Raw genomic sequence first — 20,092 nt, forward strand, 5'->3', positions numbered from 1 at the left:
AGAGACGGTCAAGACAGCTGAAGACACTGACCATTTTCACAAACTGAACATACTCCAGAGCAGTGACACAAGAGAACCAGCACCATTTACTTAACGGACTGGAACAAGACAAATAAAGCACCAGGATGAAGTGGTGGAAACCACTTTTGTCCAGAGGTTTTGTAGGTAGCTGACGGACATAGCAACAATCGATCTTTGAATTATGTCATGTTAAAAAAGCAAACTTCACATCATTTCTTGCCTGTGTTTTTTGTGACAGACCAACAGAAAGTAGCAACAAGGTAATGATTTGCACTTGTATTCATCCCATTTACTAAGATAAATGTTCAAAAAGTCTGCCTCTGGTTGTGTATTGCTGGGAGACACCGTCACAAAAGATTTCAATGTATTTGCAGCAACAGATAATTTTACAACACATCTACTCATATCTAACATGCCTTGGAGATGGACTCCATTTTTCATATTTTTCCTTTCCACTCTGTGTTGGTCTATCACACAAATACCAGTAAAATAGATTGTTTGTTGGATTAACATAACATTTCAGGAAATTTAAGGGGGGAAAACGTCTGCAAGACACTAGTTAGACATATCTTTGTCTGAGTCTTGAATTAATAGTTGAAATAAAGCGTGTAAAATATGTCTTATTGTATAGAAATATTACATATGTGTGTGTGTGTGTCAAACTGCCACAGAACAATTCACAATGAATTGCCCAAATATTTTCGCGCAAAGGTCTCAAAAGTTCATGTGGCCCTTGACTCAGTAATGCTCTTTGTGTACGAAGTGCTCAGGTAAACCTCTTCAAATTAAGGATTAGAGGCAACAGACGTCAATACGACTTCTGTACTGAGAGAATAAAGCCATGACAGTGGGAATTAGAGAAATGATGCATGAACGAGTTGGATTTGGGCTTCAAAGTATATATTAGCCAGGGCCTTGTGAATAAACAGCAGTGGAATCCTGTGTACTGAGGATTTGGAGTTAGTTTGGTGTTTATAAATATTGCCCCGGAAAGAAAAATGACCTACAAAAACATCTAGTGTGTCGCCTGAAAAACTGTCAGTAATGTGTTATAATCATGAGTCTGGGCAGCCAAAATCAAAAAAGAAAAATCCAGACAAAAAGATTTTTTCCCCCTTCCATGTGTTCTAAGCCATTTAAAGTCTTAGAGACCCCATGACTACACAAAGAGGCAGCTGAGGCATCATAAGAAATGTGTGACTTCTCAAAATAATCGCACTGCTTAAGCCAAATGCTGAAAACAGAAAATGGGGAAGGAACACAGCTGCTGGGTAACTTTGTCACCATCAGGTAAATGTAGAAACGCGCAGTGATGTTTGTAGTACCGTAACGTGGAGTGCCGGCCGCCACGAGTGATGCCGTTCCCCGTGATGTTGGCTGGCAGGGTACCCCCTCCGTGCAGGTCCTCTATGGACCGGCCCCAGGTCTTGGACTTGTCCATCATGACATCTGTATTGTTTTCCAAGCAGTCGCCATCAAAACTGGAAAATGAGACGTAGATGAGTCAACAAGCTGTGCAAAACCTTTATTTTGCAGTTATTTAACAGTCTGAGCCACAATTAAGGACCACCCAGAGACTTGCTATACTTTGGCTGAAGCAGCAGATTTATTCCCTAAATGTTACCAGATAAAAAAAAAAAAAGAGCAGCTTTGTTCAATCTCAGTACTGTTGCTGACTAGTTCAAAAGAAGTAGAAAGCTGTCAATGGAGCTAGTATTTTTCAGCAAAATGTTTTACTATGCACATTTTTTGGTTGCCTGTTTTTAGAGCTGTTGTTTTATGATCACTGAGGCATAAAATTAGCAGCGTCAGAGTCTGTTCCATAGTATGTCTAAGTTAATGGCTTTCATTTTATCTTCTTTTACCTTTCACATTTTCCCCTTTGGCATATTTGTTCTTTTTTGCTTTTCTTTTTCGTATCAGATCATTTTGATAGTGTAAAAGCTTGTGGCAAGAACTTTTGAAGGAAAACTGCATTCCAATAGTTTTAGCTAAGCTATTGGAATGCAGTCTTATTCTTACTCCGTTTGTCTTTTGTCATCTTCCAATACCTTTATGGCAAAAATTGACGCACGTCAAAAAAGACATTATTGTACATCAGCTTTTTTTCAGATTCATCTTGTATACTTCAGGCCTGATTAAAACTGCTGAGCAATCAATTACCTTTAGGATTTAAACACTTTCACTGCGAGTTTGTAATTCTTGACAGAATGTTTGAAAGCAACAAAACTGATTTGATTGCATTATGTATTATGTACTGCCAAATTCTGTCTAAACAACTTTGAGTGCAAAATTCCCCCACTGACTTCCATTAAAATCTTATATTCTTCACTGCTACAAAAAAACATAAAACTTATGAGACTATTTCATTTTTTAAAAAGGTGAAATGTTTGACCTTTAAATTTCTGCCAACTTGTTTTGACCAAAAAAAAAAAAAAAAAAAAGTTAAAACAGCAACACTTTATCAAGTTGTCATATGAACCATGACATGTCAAAGTCTAATGACCCAGCGGTGACACCACTGTGGTTTTTTGCGCTTAAACATGTGAAGCTAAACAAATGAAATGTTTCGTTGAAGTCGGTAGTGACTAAGGTATTTTATACCACCGACCTTATGTGCTGCTCCACCACTGTACAAATATAATATTACAGGAAACCTCTGTAATGTGGACAAACCATAATCACACATGCTGAAGTCAAGCGATGAATTTAAAATTAAACAAAAAAGGCCACGGGAGCTCGAACAGGGACTCTGTTCGAGTGACTAATAATCACCCAGTCAGTTCATGAATAGCAGCATACGGCTGCTATGATACACAATCTGCTAGCGACGGTCAGCGAGTGACTCAGTGTTTCTGACAGCAGAGACGGTGGAGCTGGCGCTGAGTGGAGAGGCATCAGCATCTGTAGAATAGCAGCGTTGTGCTGGTTCCTCTGAAACACTGTTGCCCACAGAGGATGCATGCAGGGACTTACGTGACGGCGTACTGCGCGAATGAAAGGTACTCCACCAGCACGTCCAGGCCTTTGTTCTCTTCATTTAAGAACTCCCTCACCCACCTGAAAAACAAACAAATATAGAAGTTTATTGCAACATAAATTTGCTAGTAAACTGTTGTGGCCATCAGTTAAATTTGAATGGACATTTACAGAAATAAAAGTGTAAGACAGATATGTTTGTACAATTACAGGAAAGTGAAGCAAAATAACACTGCTGGGAATTAAAAGCTTTTGTGTTGTTTTCTTGTAGGACTCTTTTGAGTTTCTTCTATCCTGGAGACTTTCTAATCGAGCCTTGTTCTGGTTTTCTGATTCTGTCTGAGTTCTTAAGATCTTTAAAGCATGAAAGAAAATAGACACATTAAAAAAGTTGATCAAATTATATACTTGACTTCCAAGAGTGAAAATGTGAGTTTTTTCTTTTAATGCATTTAAAAAGCTTTCAGAAACCAACTCACCGATTTGTTCATATGCAGCTTTTTCAAATTTTATGTTACCTATTAAGCTGCCTAGAATTCATTAATTTTTTTTAAATAAACAATTAAAAATAAGCATCCCGTCTTCCAGAGCAGTAGATGAATCCCACATGCAAGGATTTATTCAAACAGAGACATTCACAAAGTGTGCATCATAACTGAGCTAGCCTCTCTTTAAGTCCTAAAGACTTGCAGCAGCAACGACATTGACGGTGGTTCTATAAAGTACTGACTTAAGGTTCGGTCCAGTTCCACCCATACTGCAGCCCTGATGTCTTTGCATATAACTGAGCGAGGCATCGAAGCTGTACCTGACGTCATTATTTTTGAAACTAAACAATGATTTCGATGTAGCCGGCCGAAGCCACTTCCTCAGAGATGCGGCGGAAAACTTTCTCTTTCCTCGTTGACCGATCTAGTTCGTTCTGTACTCGTTCATCAGCGAGTAAGCATAGGAAAAAAATTACCTCATCACGGGACCAGGTAACAGCAGAATATTGAGAGGAATTCATTGCAAATTAAAAATAATAATAATAATATTTATAGAAGAGCACTCTTTATAAAATACAGTAAGAACAGATTAGTAAGAGCCAGCTAGACCCGATAAATGGCTGACTGCAAAACAACCAACGGCTGACTCTAAACCAATCAGCTGCTGAATTCAAAGCAGCCCCGCTTAGCCGGCCCTTTGGAACCACAGCTCTTCTGGTTCCAAAGAGCCGGGTAGAACCGGGTCAGAAGTACTAATGCAAAAACGGTCGGCCCCACTTTAAATCTGTGCCGTGCCGTTCTGTGGCGGGCCTTGCAGTGCGAAAGGGGCTGTAGAGGGGCTGATTACAAATACATGCCACACTTTTCAGATTTTAAGTTTGTTTTTGTTTTTTCTTGTTTTTCACAACCGTGTATCATTTTTCTTTCCCTACAGAATTATGCACTGCTTTCTGTTAGTCTGTCAAATTAAGTCCCAATAAAATGTAATGCAAATATAAAACTAATTGGACAAAAGTGTCACGTCTTTATTTCTTGTAGCCACAAAAGCTTTTGACTGATGTCACATTCATTAAAACTCTTTAAAGATTAAGTGGCTGCGTCTTGATTGGCCCCCCATGTGATGTGACTGCATGGAGCTGGACAATCTAGTACAAGAGTCCAGTAAACCGGTGTCAGGCAGGGCCGTCGTCTTAAAACAGACTGACGGAGTGGCTTCGTTGCCCGTATGGTGGTCATTACCACAAGATGCTGACAACCCTCCCATTCTCCACATGTTGGTGACCACAGTGCAACATGTCGGACACAGGCAGGCAGGCGTGGAGCCAGGGTCGGCGTCAGCAGAGCACGCTCAGGGACAATCCGCCCATTATGCGCAGCATGATTGATCAAACTTTCCGTTTCACCTCTGAAAAGAAGCAGCAATTATTCACTGTGTCAGTGGGTGACATAGTTGCTCCGTTTCAATCAGCAGCTCCTGACCTCTCCGTGTCCCTCCCCCGCCTCCGTGGTTAGCTCCTCATTTGTCTAACAGAGACCGACTTCATGTAATCTCGTTTTTCAACACAACATCTTTTAAAAGAGTTCATCCCTCTAAACAGTGGTTCAGCTGCTTTGCAACACGGGCATCGTCTGTGGCTGGAGTCGTGTTTTGGTTTAAAGAGCAGAATCGGTGTGTAAACAGTCTGTAGGAGTGCAAGAGCCGCTGCTGTCAGACACATGAGATAATCTCAGAGTGTGGGTGAAACTGACAAATTGAAGAATATATATGTGTGTGGGAGGGAGGAAAAGAGAAAAACAGAGGGTTTAGATGACAGTTTAGACTGAAGAGTGTTTTTGCCGTTTCAATAGTCTTTGGCCACCAAATGCTCTCTTGGCTGTATCCCTCAAGATCTGCTGCTACCACCTACTTAAAATGCTCATCTGGTCTTTACTAGGGTATACATTTACTTAAACCTAATTACAAGTCTCCAAAAACAATGGACATATTCCAAACTTGAAATATTTATTAAGCAAACATGAAGCCAAAATGGAAAAGTCATCAGTAAACCCAGTGATTCACCAGCAGCAGGATTCAATGACAGAGTAACTAAAATCCAACAAACCTGCCTAGTTCCAACATCAACACAAAAGAAGGATATCTGCTCACATTATAGTTTCTCCAATGCTTTCTAAAGGCACTTTCTCAGCATTTCAATCAGGTTGACTGATTAAAGAGCCATTGTAACATGTTTCCCAGGACATTTTGTTGAAGATTTGCTGCTGTGTTTGAGATCAACAAATAGTCTCTAATTTGATACTTAAGCACTCTGGAATCCAGAAAAGATCAAGGTCGACTCTGTGAGTACGAGTTGCACAGCTCACGTGGCTGTGAAGAGAATGTAAATTATGAATCCTCCACCACTGAGCTCAGTACGTTTTTGGTCACTGCCAAACACATGGTGCTGTGCATTATGACCAAACATCTCTTCTTTGGTCTCATCTGCCCAAAGCATATCTCAGTCCCTGTCTTGTGGTTTATTCAGAGATAACTGTGCAAACCTTCTAGATACTTACTTCTCCTGTCTCATTCAAAGAAACCAAACTTATAAGATCTTTTTTCCAATTTTACTGTCAAGAACTTAAAAGCTGACGACCAAACCGAAGCATACATTGTGTAAAACGCAACTCTTGGGGTTTTTGTAATATCCAAGAACTACACAGTCTAACCTTGCTTTCACCAACAGTCTCAATGTTTCCCACTTGTGAAAATTATTTTTCATTTACTCATGATGAAGTTTGAAGAATTTGGAAGCGGATTTGTAGCCTTTCACTGATCAACGAGAAGAAACATTGGCTTGTTCGACGTAATTGCTGATGTCTTTCTGCCCTGACATTGTGTTGACCAGCACACTCCAGAACAAGAAGCTGCAAAAAAAAAATCCAGCTTTCATAGAAGTGGTCACACTTATAATCCTGATAATCAGTTAATCATAGGCTTTTTGATCCAATGAAAGCAGCAAGGGTTTATTTTGGTTTTCCACACTGAGATTTTTATAATTTTTGAATTAATTTTTACTTAATGAGTACTGACAGCATAGCATCTGTGTGAGTTTTTATGATTCAGTTTAGATTTAAAACTTAGAAGTGCCTCTTATGTGTAAAATCTTAAAATTAGAAGAGTGTGTCATCTCTTTTTTCTAGAAATGTAATCTTCAGAGTCAATCATGTTACTTCCGGAAAAAATGACTAACACATTGTGAAAGATATGATTGTAGTGAGAATTTTTTTTTTTTTTAATCCGAGATAAGATTTAACACCTTTGTTATAAGCTGCATTTAAAGGTTTACTTTCTGTTCTGGTAGTGTTTGTCTTGGTAATGCTCATAGCTGTGGTTGCTACGGACATGCATTCCCTGTTTTCACACAGGTTACAGGATTCCTGCAATTTTTAATGTAAAAAAAAAATTCAGACTTTTTCAAGCTGAACTTTTCAGAGTCAATGGTCCATTTCAAAGTATAAAATGAGGCCTGAAAAAGAGATAAAACAAATGAAAGGAAAAAAAAGAGGAAACAAAGGATACAAGCAAGGAAAAAAATCTGAAATGTACATATGTACATATTTTTCAACATTCATGTTTTCTTTTTTCATACTCATCTATACCTGGAAAAACTTTGCATCAAGTTCCAGACGCTTTTGTTTAGGCCAAACACTATTAAAAAACACAGACGTAGACATCCCTCGTGTCTGTAAAGCAGCATTTCTTTACAACTATAATTGGAATTTGGATCTAACATATCCCAGCATGCATTAGGCCTCATTAGTAACGCACCCATCACAGCCCATGGAGACGCAGATGTGTGATCTAAAGCATGAAAAAACACTGAGACTCTCTGTGAGATATTGATCTGTGCTCCAGGCTGACTGTACAGCTCTAAATCTGCACAGGTTTAGACTTGTTATCTCAGAATACCTAACATAGCACATGAATGCACCAGTGTTTCATCTATTGTGAAATCATCATCGTCTGTGTAGCAATATCCACATTAATATCTCATCATCGGAATCATGGACTGAAATGCTACAGTGGCGCGGCCAAACTCCAGCGAAGAAAAAATGTGTTTTCCTTCCAGAGGCTGCTCATGTGTCAGCTGCTCCGAAACAATCCTCCGATTCATCTTTTCTTCGCCGCCACATGGATTTCGGTGTAATATTAGGTCACAGCACAGATAGGAATGATACAAGGGAGGGGGAGGCTGGGTTTAGCATCGACGTCTGCGTCTCCTGGTGTCTGGAATGCCAGACTTTTCCCCCTTAAATCGAACATAATCAGACACAAGACGCGTTTATACTACACAAGCTTCAGCAGTCTGTGACTCACCCTATATGATTGGTCCGCAACGAAATTTCCAGTTCTCTCAGGACTTGGGTGGACTCTTGTACCCTCCGTCTGAATTTCTGGGGAAGGAAAATAAAATTGGGGGGGAGGTTAGATTTCATCATACCCTAATAAATCAACATGTGGTAGGAACATAGATCAGGGACATTTTTTGGCTGAGGGGAGCATTTTTTTCTAAAAAGAAAGGTCAGACAAACACAAATTCAGATATTCTGAAGTGAGAGTGAGGAGGGAGTTCAGCACGTACTGATTATAAAATCCGAGGATAAAAAATAGGGGCCGAGTCGTTCCTCAACAGAAAAGTAGCTATTAACTAGGCTATTAAAGATGAAGAGCTGACTCACTGGAAAAAAGCTACAGTTCCCTTGTTTTCCTTCTTTTTACCTCAATAGTATAGCTCATACAGTCAAACTCTCAACTAAAGTCAACCCTGTAAAAAAAAAAAAAAAAAAAAAGCTTTTCTGACACCATGATAAACACTTCTAACGTGACGTATATCGTGTACAATTTAAAATACTAAATTTGTCAAAGCACCTTTACATTCAGTTTCAATCAGATTTTCAAATTTATTGATATGTATTGATGCTCTCATGGGACAAACAGTGGAGAAAATATTTCCAAGAAAAATCGTGCTTTGGGATCAAATAAAATTGATCCCAAAGCACGATGCTGCCATCACCATGTTTCACTGTGGTCATTTCTTTCGTAATAATCAAGTGTCAAAACGCACCTTGCTCCTGTAAGTCTATTAAATAGTGCTAGTTCAACTACAATAAGCCCAATCTTGTAATTTAAGGGCAGTAGATTCTGTCTTTAAATAGCTTCAACACCCAGCAGCTACGTAAACAAACAGAGATTCTCGTGTTTGTTACTCAGGCTGCAGCTGCTATAAAAACCTGAAGACCACGCAAAGGTGAGACTCAGCTCCTGATCGAGACAAAAACAAAAGTGAATATGAGCGGAGGATTACTATGTCCTTTTTCTCCCCAATTCTGGCTCAATAGTTATCTGCAAAACTGTAGACAAGAGGCCGTTTAGTCTGTTACACAACCACAAGAACAAAACAAGCTGAGCGAATGACCCGTGGCGATCAAATGGGCTGTAACGTCATGAGGAGGGGAAAATCCCCACATGAGACAGAGTGAAACCTCTTCGTAATACAGAAGAAAAGCTAAATGAACTTTGATCAACAAAAACATCGTGAGCTGTTATTTTTACAGGTAGCCATGTTTTTATAAGTTTATCACTTGCATTTTAGATGTTCTGACAAGAGGAACAGGAAAACTGTAAAATACTATGGATTACAGTTATACATTTAGTTCAGGATAGGGTAAAATGAGCTGTAAAAGCACAAAATCTTAGGTATTTTTTAATCTAGTTTCCTGTACAAATATCTTTGTACACTTGAAGACAAAACTAACTTACAAATAACTTTTCAGCAAGATACGGGAGCTTGGTTTAAGTCAAAAATTCCTTAAAGTTGTTGAAAAATGGCAGATTATTTCATTTATAGCATGGGAAAAGTGTCTTATTATAAGTGAAATAATATTCCAGTGGAACAAGTACTTTTTCAACAATATAAAGGATTTTTTTAAATTAAAACAAGCTCCCACATGTTGCTGAAAAGTTACTTTTAAGTTACTTTTGTCTTATTTCAAGTGTACTAAAATATTTGCACTACAAAAAATAGACAAGAGGTGATTTGGATCAACTGAGGAGTAATGAATCCATCAGTTGATGGATGAATTTATTCTCCTCTTGCTTTGAACTAGAAAATACTCCTACCAAATTCCAAAATTTCCTTGATTTTTCCAGAATAAACAGGAGCCCTGGGTAACAGCTGTCTTAAAATCATCAGTGGTCCAATCCTCCACTCCTGCCTTGAATAAATTTCAGATTAGACCGGAGACTTGGATAAGAAAAGAACACTTGTGTGATCAACACATTGTAAAACACTCTGTAAAACATGGAGAAGGTTGAAGCGGTGCTATAAAAGTGTGGACAGAAAAGAAGAGACGAGACAAACCCTCCCAGTCTCTTTCCATGAAGCGTTTATATCTGGGAGGAAGCAGAGCTCAGGCTTGTGTCAGCCTATTATTAACATCCACAGAGAAGAGAGCTGTTCCCACAGCTGATTCTCTCCAGTGGACGTCTCTGGTCCAGGGCGGTGTACGTTTGAGGAGATGAGAAACAGAGAATCTTTTTTTTTTATTATTGGGGAGGAGTACTTAAAAAAAAAATAGGATATGGAAAGCAGAGGACATATTTCGGGGTACTGCGCAGGCTCTCTCAGCTCCCCACCAAACCCCCACAACTTTAAGTGCTACCAGCTGCATCACAGAGAGAGCAGGAAGAGACAGTGGGAGAGAGAGGCTGAGAGGAAAGGAGGGGGAAGAGATGAAGAGGAGACAGCAGGGAGAATGTAAAGGAGGGAAAAGTGAAAAACTGAGGTTTGGGGAGGTGTTAGCACAGGAGGGGTTGTTCTGGAAGCAAATCAACGACTGATCCATTCTCGGGGACTAGCTAGACTGAGGCTCTTCCTCTTTGGCTGCCGATTGGCTGGGAGCTGCTTGGAGGAATGCACGAGAGCCTGCCTATGGAAAGCAGAGGCAATGACCTCCAGCTCTCTCACAGTGGCACAAAGTGGCAATTGTTTGAGTTGGAAGAAAAGGGGGATGGAGCAGGAATGTAGAAAGAAGCCCATAACTCTCTCTTCCTCCGTGCCCTCTTGTGCTTAGTTTTTTGTCTCTGCTGTCGTCCGTCCATCTCTTTGCCCCTTCCCTCAATAAGCACTCTTTAATTCAGCACCTCTCCTTCCCTCCTTCCCCGTTGCTGCCCTCGCTTCAGTCTTTCATCTTGTTGCTGTGTGTCTGTCCACTTCAAGCTTTCAATCGAGGCAAAGAAAAGGCGCCAGTCTCATGTCAGGCTAATTTTACACGACAAACGTGAGGCCACCGGAGTTAAAAACAAGGCGGAAGAGAACTGAAGTGACATCTTCTTGGGAAATCTTTTATTAAAGCTGATTAACTCTAAATGGGGGGGGGAGAGACATGGGGGACAGTAGATCAGCTCATATGATTGATCTTCAATGGCAATGCCGAATATTTACACTTAGAAAGGTTTCAACATGGTCACTTCCTCTGACAAGGAAACATTTGACATGCTGGAAAAATACTTGAAGGATAAACGGATTATGTACCTATTCCAACTCTTGCTCAGTTTACAGTTAAACCTACTCAAAACATGTACTGGAATAAGAATAGAAATGTTCTACTGAAAAGTACAGTATGACCATTTACCGTACTGTATCTGCACTCAAAACATTTTTGGGGCTCCTTTTGCATAAATTACTGGATCAGTGCATCATGTTATGGAGGAGGCTTTGAGGAAGCCCAGGCTGACTTAATAGTGACCTTCAGCTTGCCTGTCTTTTGTCAGATTTTAGGACCTTGATTTCCAAACAGATTCAAAAATTACTTCTGATAAGAAGACTGATCATCTAAAGAGTGGGCCGGGTATACTGAGCAATTTCCTAAGCCCAAAAACACTAAAAAAAGAAACAATATAGATATCAGGGAGACGGAATGGGGTAGGGCAAAGTCCCTCCATTTCATTCTTTTAAGCTTTCAACTTCTGTCGGACAAAAAACAGGCTGGATTCAGAAATATAGTGATTTGAAACTCTTATGACTTACTGTTGTTTTTGTAATGCTAACCAAACGTATTACCATTTGATGCCAAAGGCAATTTAACACATCAACACTATGTAATCCTTCAATCTCTGTTCTAAAATTACAGTAAACATTGTTTCGACATTGTTTAACATTAAATTCACTGGTGCTGTTTGCTTTCCTTTCAAGAAATCAAATTAAATTAAAATTGGTTTTGACACGCCAACAATTCACAAAATAGGGGCTCGGAAATTTGCCCCACACTCCGTTCAGTGCATCTTCAGTCTAAATATTCTCACACTAAACCTGTTGTTGCAGACGATACGATGATTTAACCTAGACATTGATAGGTCTATTATGCCTGAAACTCTCTGCTGTCACTTCTTTTCTTTATCAGATTCTCTAAATACATGACTCCTCAGGCAGTCGATTTGCCAACCGCAGCACTGTAGGCCTGAACTCATCTGCATTTAAAAAAAATTTCAAGGCTAGCTTAGATTAACATGCTTACTGAAAAGGAAACTTACATTTTCTTGCTCATATGTTATCAATTATTTGTTGTCGTAATGTTTTCTTCCTGTTTGTAATTTTTTGTGAAGACTCCAAAATTTCCCACGTCAGAGAAGCTTTCAAAACAGCCTCATAAAAACTCAGCCGTTTCTCTGTTTTTACAACCATAATCACAGTTTTAGCTTGCCTTAGTTTGGTCATGCCACCCTAGTCCTGTCATTGTGGTTAAAACTTTTAGCCACAGCAGCTTCAGACTGAATTATTCAGTGATTTGTTCTTGTTTTGGCAGAGTTTGTTGCTTAATTTGATTATCACAGAGGCAGGTCTCCTGGCGTTTCTCGCTACAGCTTGCACATCCAAAGACAAAAAGACTTCATTTTGGCAAACAAGAGAAGTTTGGCTGATACTTGTCCACATGAAGCTCCTCCCTAGCCTCCAACTTTCTCCCTCTCATGCAGCCAAGCAACACATCCAAACGCGGCTGCTAAGGCGACATAAAGGCATTTTTATCATATAGATAAGAAACTCCTGATTATTTCTTTCAGGAGCCTGCAAAGCTGCAAGGAATTGTCAATGCAGGAATATGTCTGCCTTTCCCCTGCTCATTCCTTACCACAGAGCAGCACTATTAAACACTGGCCAGAGGTTTCTCAAACCAGGGCGTTCCCGATAAACAACTGTCTGCTTTCTCACTAATCTGCAGTGTTTTGCAACTTGAGTTCCCGAGCTGTCTCCCAGGGAACTCTTCAGTGCAATCTTTCCTCAGCTGTGGGGATATCCTGAACAAAAGTAAGAAGGTCAGGAGACTTGGGGCTGGGAGGGGGCTGAAAGCTGCCAGGCCACCAGAACAGGAAAGCATGTTAGACTGAACACTCACCTTTCGTGTCACTGCAGGGTCTAGATAGCTCCTTAGCTTCTGGAGATAAGTGTGCGGCGGGTTCTTCACTTGGAATCGCTCCTGTCAAAGGGAGAAAAGAACATGAGATTAGAGAGAATGAAGGGAAAAAGATGAGGCAAAAATAATGAAAAAAAGACTCCAGAAACACACATCTAGATTTTTTTGTGAGGTCAATTATTTAGATGGTCACACACATCTAAATCACAATGTAAACAAAAATACACGCACATCCTTATTTATTCTCAGCACAAAGGAAACTTTAACTCGCAGTGAGCAGCCATGCACAGATGGGAACTTTAGATTATCTTCCACTTCAAGAAGGAAAATAAAACAGTTCCTCCATTCATAAGCGGCTGCAGACATGACAAACCCTCATATGACTCGTTTCATATTACATAGAATAAAATCCGTCACAGAAAGATGCCGTTTTCTGTCAAGGTTTTTACCCAGTTTTAACACTTCTTTACATTTTTTTTGGTAAATGAATGGTTTAGGAAACATGATTAGAATCAACTTTTATTTGTTTCTCAGTGGGGAAATCACAATATAAAGGAACACAGAGATGTACACAACTAATGTGGATTTCTACTAATGACACCAAAAAGAGTTATTTATAACAGGTAATGTGTTACATCCCTTTAACCTATTAACTTAACCTCAAAAATACTTAACTATCCCTTTAAGGGGAGGAGGTTTTTTAATACCTCATGGGTTCAACAAAAACAATTACAAAAACAAATCCCAGGAGATCACGAGGCTTTGCTGTGAAAAACTATTTCACTGTAGATGTACAATAACCCAAGTTGAACCAACCACCAGGTTTTAAGCCCGCACCATTGTGCTCTAAATATAAAAACAGGAGATTAGTCTAGGATTTGGATCAGTGTGTTGAGCGGGAAATTGTATTTGTGTCAGACTGAGGACAGCACCACAGCAGTTTATCAGTGGTGAAACTTCAATAAGTATGGCTAAATTGTTTTTAAAAATTAATAAAATAAAATAAAAAAGAAGAAGAAGAAGAAGAAAGACGTATTCCTCGAGGCAGACTGAGCAATTAGTTCTGGTTAGTGTTTGCAAACACAATTTTGGCCCCTCTGCTTGAGCTGTACAAGCCAGAGAACAGCGAGGCAGCAGCGCAGTCACAGAGACAGACTGCGGCTTATTCCAAAACAAAGACAATTAAATCCTGATTACATATTGTTCTGAGCTTGTTACGTTATGAGACACAGATGTACAAACAGACGGTGATAAATGAAGAGGGAATAAGATGGATTGTGTCTGCAATATTCTATATGTTTCTATTTTATTTTTTTTGCCCTCATGTTGGAGAAAAATCCAGAGTTAGTCATTTTATTTCTTCTTTTATACTTTTAAGTACATCTCAGATGAAGATGCCAAAGAGTGTTTTGACTGCATGTGCCCTTTAAGAAACTAAGTACGTTAGGAAATCACACATGTGCTAATAAGCTCAAGGATGGCTGCGCGTCCAGTCCACACACTCACCAACCCAAAGCAATGGTTGGTTGGGTGAGCAAATACATCACATTTGGAGGAAATAATTTGACATTGTGGTGGTGATGTCAAATTATACTCAAATGTTAATGTTTCCACCATTTGTTTTTTTTTTGTTTTGTTTGTTTGTTTTTACTGGTTTTGTGGTGAATCTTTTAGCAATTAAAACGTCGTAAATTATTTCTAAAAAGTTGTGCCTAATACCCTAAATAGAAAAACAGTGTGGCCAAAACATTTGCCAATCCAATGTAGAAACACAGGCAACTCTCCACACATGAGCCATTCACCATTGTCGAGGCACACCAAGGTTTTAAGACGGGTACAGATTCAAAACCACAACATTCATTCTGGTCCTGCGGTATAAAGTATTTTAATGAGTAACCAGAGAAAGTCAGTTTTTCCTGGTTGTATGGAGCAATGAGTAATACAGCAATGTCTCCCTCCTCCTGTTACTAGGACTTGCATGGGCAACTGGCTAAAAGAAGAACCCCCATATTTTTTTTCCCTTTCAACTTAAAAGCTTTGAAATTTGGGAAAATACCTGAATGCAAATTTTAACTGCACCAAACAGCACAGATCTATAAGAAAAGTATTTCAGTTATTTAAGGAAAATAACAACCAACTGAAAAAGTCCAACTCCAAGTATTTACTCAGAGTGTACTCAAAACGTACCACCCATTTAGAAAATCTTGTATCCTTGATTTGACTCACGGATGTCCAAAAAAAAAAAAAAAAAAAAAAAAGCGACTACACAGGTTTACATGCAAACATGACAGAGTTTGTAATAGAACATCTCCCATGACTACCTGCTGTACACAGATAGTAAGATGAGATCAGCATCACTACATTTATTAGAGCCAGAAAAACAGGAAATACAAGATGAGAGCAAAGACAGGAAAGAGCGTCTCTCTCAGAGGACAGCAACAGACAGACGAGTCTGGTACCCAGCAACTCTGTGAAAATACAAAGTGGATTACAGTCCAAATGTAAAATAAAATGTGAGTAACGCAAACCAGCCTTCAACCCACATGGTTCCTAGAAGCCTATATGAGTAAGGTTGTCTGGGCAACAGGTTGAAAATAAAAACAGCGTTTTTTGATTTTTTTCAAAGAATCTGTAGAGTCTGCTCAAGTAAAAGAAGTGAAGCAGTTGTTTACACATTGTAGTTAAAACCTTTGGATGTTTTCAAGAACATGGTGTGACTGCAGACGGATGAAACTGTCTGGAAAATGCCTTGTTAGCAGGAAAAAGGTCACAGTAACAGGATCTGGCTGTTGTCTGCTCTGTGACTTTTTTTCAAACCGTTTTTATTAAGAAAAAAAACTCCTCATACTTGCAACAACGGCTTAAAACTTCAGCCTAAAGGGAGATTGGTGGACAGAAAGGGTCTACCTTTTGTCACGGTTGCATGGTTACTCTAAAGGATTCACTGTAACTATGGACACAGAATACATCTTGCTCCCAGAGCTGTGTAAGCTGTTACAGATATAGGTTGGTAGTGAAAGCGAGGGGGACAAAACATCAAGTAGCCGACCTACAAAAATCAGCTTAGCAACAAGCGACGGCCTTCTAACTTAAAAGGATAAATTTCAACAAGCCATTATCCATCCTTGCGAGGTAATTATTTAGAAACTCCTTCGCTGGCAATCTGAAAAGGCCCATAACCAGCTTCACTTTCAGCTTGAAAGGTTTCTGAAAAGTTTGCCACCCATGCTGGGGGAATCTTTGCTGGTCAGCGGCCCGATTCTCTTCAGGGTCACCAGCTCTCGACATGGTTGTGATCTAGTCTATCCCTTTCTTGGCTGCTCGAGGAGGCAGAAAAAACCTGGCGCAGTGGCTGCCGTCAGACCGCAGCTCACTGCTCAACATGTGCACTCTGTTATTTTCTACATGCAGCACTGACTCCAATAACAGGCTGGGAGTTTTTAACTGGCTAACTGAGCTCTGCACCCTGCCGGGCCACTTAACCCACTTGACCAAGAAAGTTAAGGCAATCTGTGCACATTAGGAGGGGCTTGTAGGGTGAAGGCAGGACAGCAGAGCATGGAACCATCATCCTGACACACATCAGGACAATATTCAATCTTTTCATAACTTCCGAGAGGCATGAGCAATGCAAGGTAGTGTATGCATCATTAGATTTGAAACAGAATGTTCAAGCTGTCAATATGCCTTGTTACGAATGTGTCACTTGGTTTGAATACAGAAGCCGCATTGTATCACACTGAGAAGAGACATTCACCTGATCGCAGATTAGTTCCCATTTCTTCTCATTATCGTATTGTCGCAGCAGTCGAGCCTTGTCTGGAGGAAGATTCATTGAGTTCTGGAAGGGAGAAAAAGATCACAGTTAATTACCTCAATCTATTATTAATTATAGAGGCTGAATGAAAAGCGTGCTACCCTAGCTCAAAGACAGACTCGTGTTTTAACATGTTTATATCAAATGCATTTCCAGCATCCACAAGCTGCAACTCAAGAATGCAATGTGGGTTTTACAGAAAAACATTAAAAAAAACAAAAAAAAACATTTGCATTAAAAAACAAAAAATTGCAAAACTAACTCGCAAAAGGAACTGTGTTGAATTGTGATAGTGGAGTTTAGAAAAGTACAACTAAAACAGATAAACACAAGTAAAAACACCGGATATGAAACCAGGAATCAAGCACCATCTACAAACTGCAATGACCAGATGCTATGTTTGAGAATAACACCAAAATCAGCTCAAATCAACAGTTAAATTGGGAAAAAAAGCCTTTTTAATTTCTATTTTGGAATACGTTTGTTGTCATGTTACTTTGTTGATTGTTCTGAAGCCCTCGGTCCTCTGCCTATTTGGCTTGTTTTGAGTAGAATTAGACTGCAGCACAAAGTTTAATTTTCTGCTGTTTACGGGACATCACATCTGTGATTGCTACAATTTAAGGATAGTTTATTGGTCTCAAAGTTGGTATATATGAGAATTAGTCCAACCCAAACAATGACAGATTGTTTTTCCTAAAACAGTCAAATGGAGCAAAGCTGCACATGTACTGCCTGAACTGATGGAACCAAAATGATGTACACCTCAACTTTTATTAAAACACCTGGCAGGCTACTCGGGTCATGGTACTGAGCTGTCCATGGAAGAACTGCTGTGCCGAGCAGAGTGAGATAATGTTTTGCTCCTCAAATTCTAGACCAGTTCCTTAGGCGGGTAAATGCAGTAAATGCAATGTAGTATGTTCTGATATAGAAGCAGTTCAAATATTAATCTATTCTTAAATATTTTTTGTAGTTAGCAACACTTTGCCACACACTTCTAAATAAAAACTGTTCCCCTTTCTATACTGAACTGAAACATTAGACCTTCCTCTTCTTAAAATGGTAGTGTTTAAAAAATATATTTTCCTGTCCTTTAAAGATATGACTTGAGCTAAAGACCAAAGAGAAAAATGTCAAGCAAAAGAAAAGGACATCTCTTGCTAATGAGATGAATGTAATAGTGATGCAAAAGGGAGGGGTAGATCTCCCCTTAGCATTCTGCCTATTACCTGAGAGAAAGAGCATCGTATTTTACACTAATCACTATGATGATTATGAACACTAAGTCTTAATCTTTGAATGCATTTCATACAGAAGTTATGTTGTCAGTGTTACTAAAGAGAACTTTTTTTAAAACAAATCCAATGCAACAAGTACTTGCTGAACAGCTACTAAAAATAACTGTTGCGTAACGTCTTAACGTTATTAAGATCTGCTTCCAGCAAGAACACCTCTGCAGCTTCACAGACTCATGCTTCCTCAAACACAACCCTCATGTGGATCAGAAAAGCTTAAAGAAATTTAACTCCTGCTTGAACCGCCTCCAGCACAAACTGTATTTTTAAGAAACTTTTCCATCGCTAAGAGAAAAAGCGAATAAATCCTGCTTAGTTTATTTCTTGTTCTGGATCATTTTACAGAGAAAACGGATTAGGAATACCCTCAGATCAGACCCGTTTAACAGAGGGAACACAAAGATGAAGTTGGACCCTAAAGGAAAAGTCTGAGCCCCAATTTGCTTTACAGATTTGTGAAGCTGTAATGTTTTATTTCTCTGCCTTGTATTTATGAAGTGGCAGTGTAATTGATCTTTACCAGCCATTTTCTTTTTGAAAAGGTGCATTTGAAAAGGAAATCAAATGCATAGAGCTACTAAGGAGGAATAAGGATTAGTCTGTTGTTGCATCTTAGCAACAGCTGAGGGGAAAATAAAAAAGACTAAACAGTATTCCACATTATGTTCATGACATAAAAATGAAGTGCTTTGGAGAGTTATGAGGTAATCAATTATTCCATTAGGTCCATTATGCTTTCCACTATCTTTTTGGTTGTATGCTAATAGATTCAAATCCCTTGCTTTAACATGAACAACTCTACACCCATAAAATGAACTCGTACAACTGGATGGAGTTGTACGAGTTCTTGCATCTTGAAACCATGGCAGAAAGTAACATGCAATAAATAATTAATGATACACACAGAAATGGCATATAGGTCTATATTTTGTCTGGTAGTGTTTTCATAACTAGATCTAACTACCAGATCTTTTAGTCTCTTTAAAATCAAGTCACATCAGAAAAAACAGCAATGACTTGTGGTATTCCTCAGGGCTATGGCCTGGGGCCTTTTCCTTCCTACTTTGTCTTGTTCCACTGGAACAAATTATCGAAAGCTCTAATGTTGTCTGTTATTCCATCATCTCTATGCTGATGACATCCACTTCCACTTTACTTCATAAACTACCAGGTAGAAATCTATAAGTGGTTTAAATGATCATTTTCTTTAGCTAAAAAACAAACAGGGACTTTGATCAACGCCCTTGCCAATGTGATTGATGTGATTATTCAGCAGCTCAATATTACAATATAACAAGATTTCTGATGATCAAAACTCCTTGATCCTCAGAAAACAAGTTTTTGATGAATTGATATAACTTGAGTCAATTAGAAATTGAAACATTGTTAAAGAAATCTTTCTAAACTCAGAGTGCAGGTGCCCAAGGCTTCACTCAGTATAATAAATCATGTTTTTGCTTCAACCCGGCTGTACCACTGTACCATTTTAGAACTATTTCTGAAGGTTCAAAGTGCAGCTGCCAGAATTACAACTTGTAAATAAACAGGTCAACATCACTACAGTTTTGGCATCCTTGCACTGGTTCTCCATTAATTGTAGGAGCAAAATTAAGGGCCTTAAATGGACAAGTCCCACAATAACCTTTTCTTCTTCTATGGTTTTTAGGCCATTAGGGCAAAGTTTGCTGATGGCCCCTGGGGATTGACCTTTCAAGTCAGCATTGAGAGTTTGCGGTGCACACATTTCAATGTTTGTGTTAAATAAACATTACTGACTCTTAAAAATGCAGATGATGACAGTTTTATACAGCTAAGCATTCAGTTACATCAATAGCTAAAGTTTGCCTCCATTACATTTTGTTTATATTGCTAATTTATTAGTAAATATATCACTTTCTGTTATTTGGATCACTTTAATTTGCAGTTTCCTTCATTGTTTTCCCTATCTTTTTATTTGGGTGCCCTCCACGTGAAGTGTTGGCCATGGCTTCTGGGTGATTTGTCAATACACTTTGAGTGAGTTGAGCTGTGGGCTTCGT

At 39.1% G+C, this 20,092-nt stretch overlaps 1 protein-coding gene across 4 annotated transcripts in view; it reads right to left on the minus strand.

The window, feature by feature from the left end:
- The window catches only part of fmnl2a (formin-like 2a), a 58,007-nt gene that overhangs the window by 22,163 nt on the left and 15,752 nt on the right, over positions 1–20,092 (minus strand). For all 4 annotated transcript variants that reach the window (XM_014997295.2, XM_014997305.2, XM_014997313.2 and 1 more), the window contains exons 2-6: positions 16,696–16,779; positions 12,921–13,001; positions 7,846–7,922; positions 2,998–3,081; positions 1,347–1,502 (exon numbers count right to left, since the gene is read on the minus strand). In XM_014997295.2, coding sequence (XP_014852781.2) covers positions 1,347–1,502; positions 2,998–3,081; positions 7,846–7,922; positions 12,921–13,001; positions 16,696–16,779 — 482 coding nt within the window. The remainder of the gene's footprint in view (positions 1–1,346; positions 1,503–2,997; positions 3,082–7,845; positions 7,923–12,920; positions 13,002–16,695; positions 16,780–20,092) is intronic.

Source organism: Poecilia mexicana, unplaced genomic scaffold, assembly GCF_051168715.1.
Source record: "Poecilia mexicana isolate PSO_F unplaced genomic scaffold, ASM5116871v1 scaffold_2, whole genome shotgun sequence".
In the NCBI taxonomy this organism is placed as follows: domain Eukaryota; kingdom Metazoa; phylum Chordata; class Actinopteri; order Cyprinodontiformes; family Poeciliidae; genus Poecilia; species Poecilia mexicana.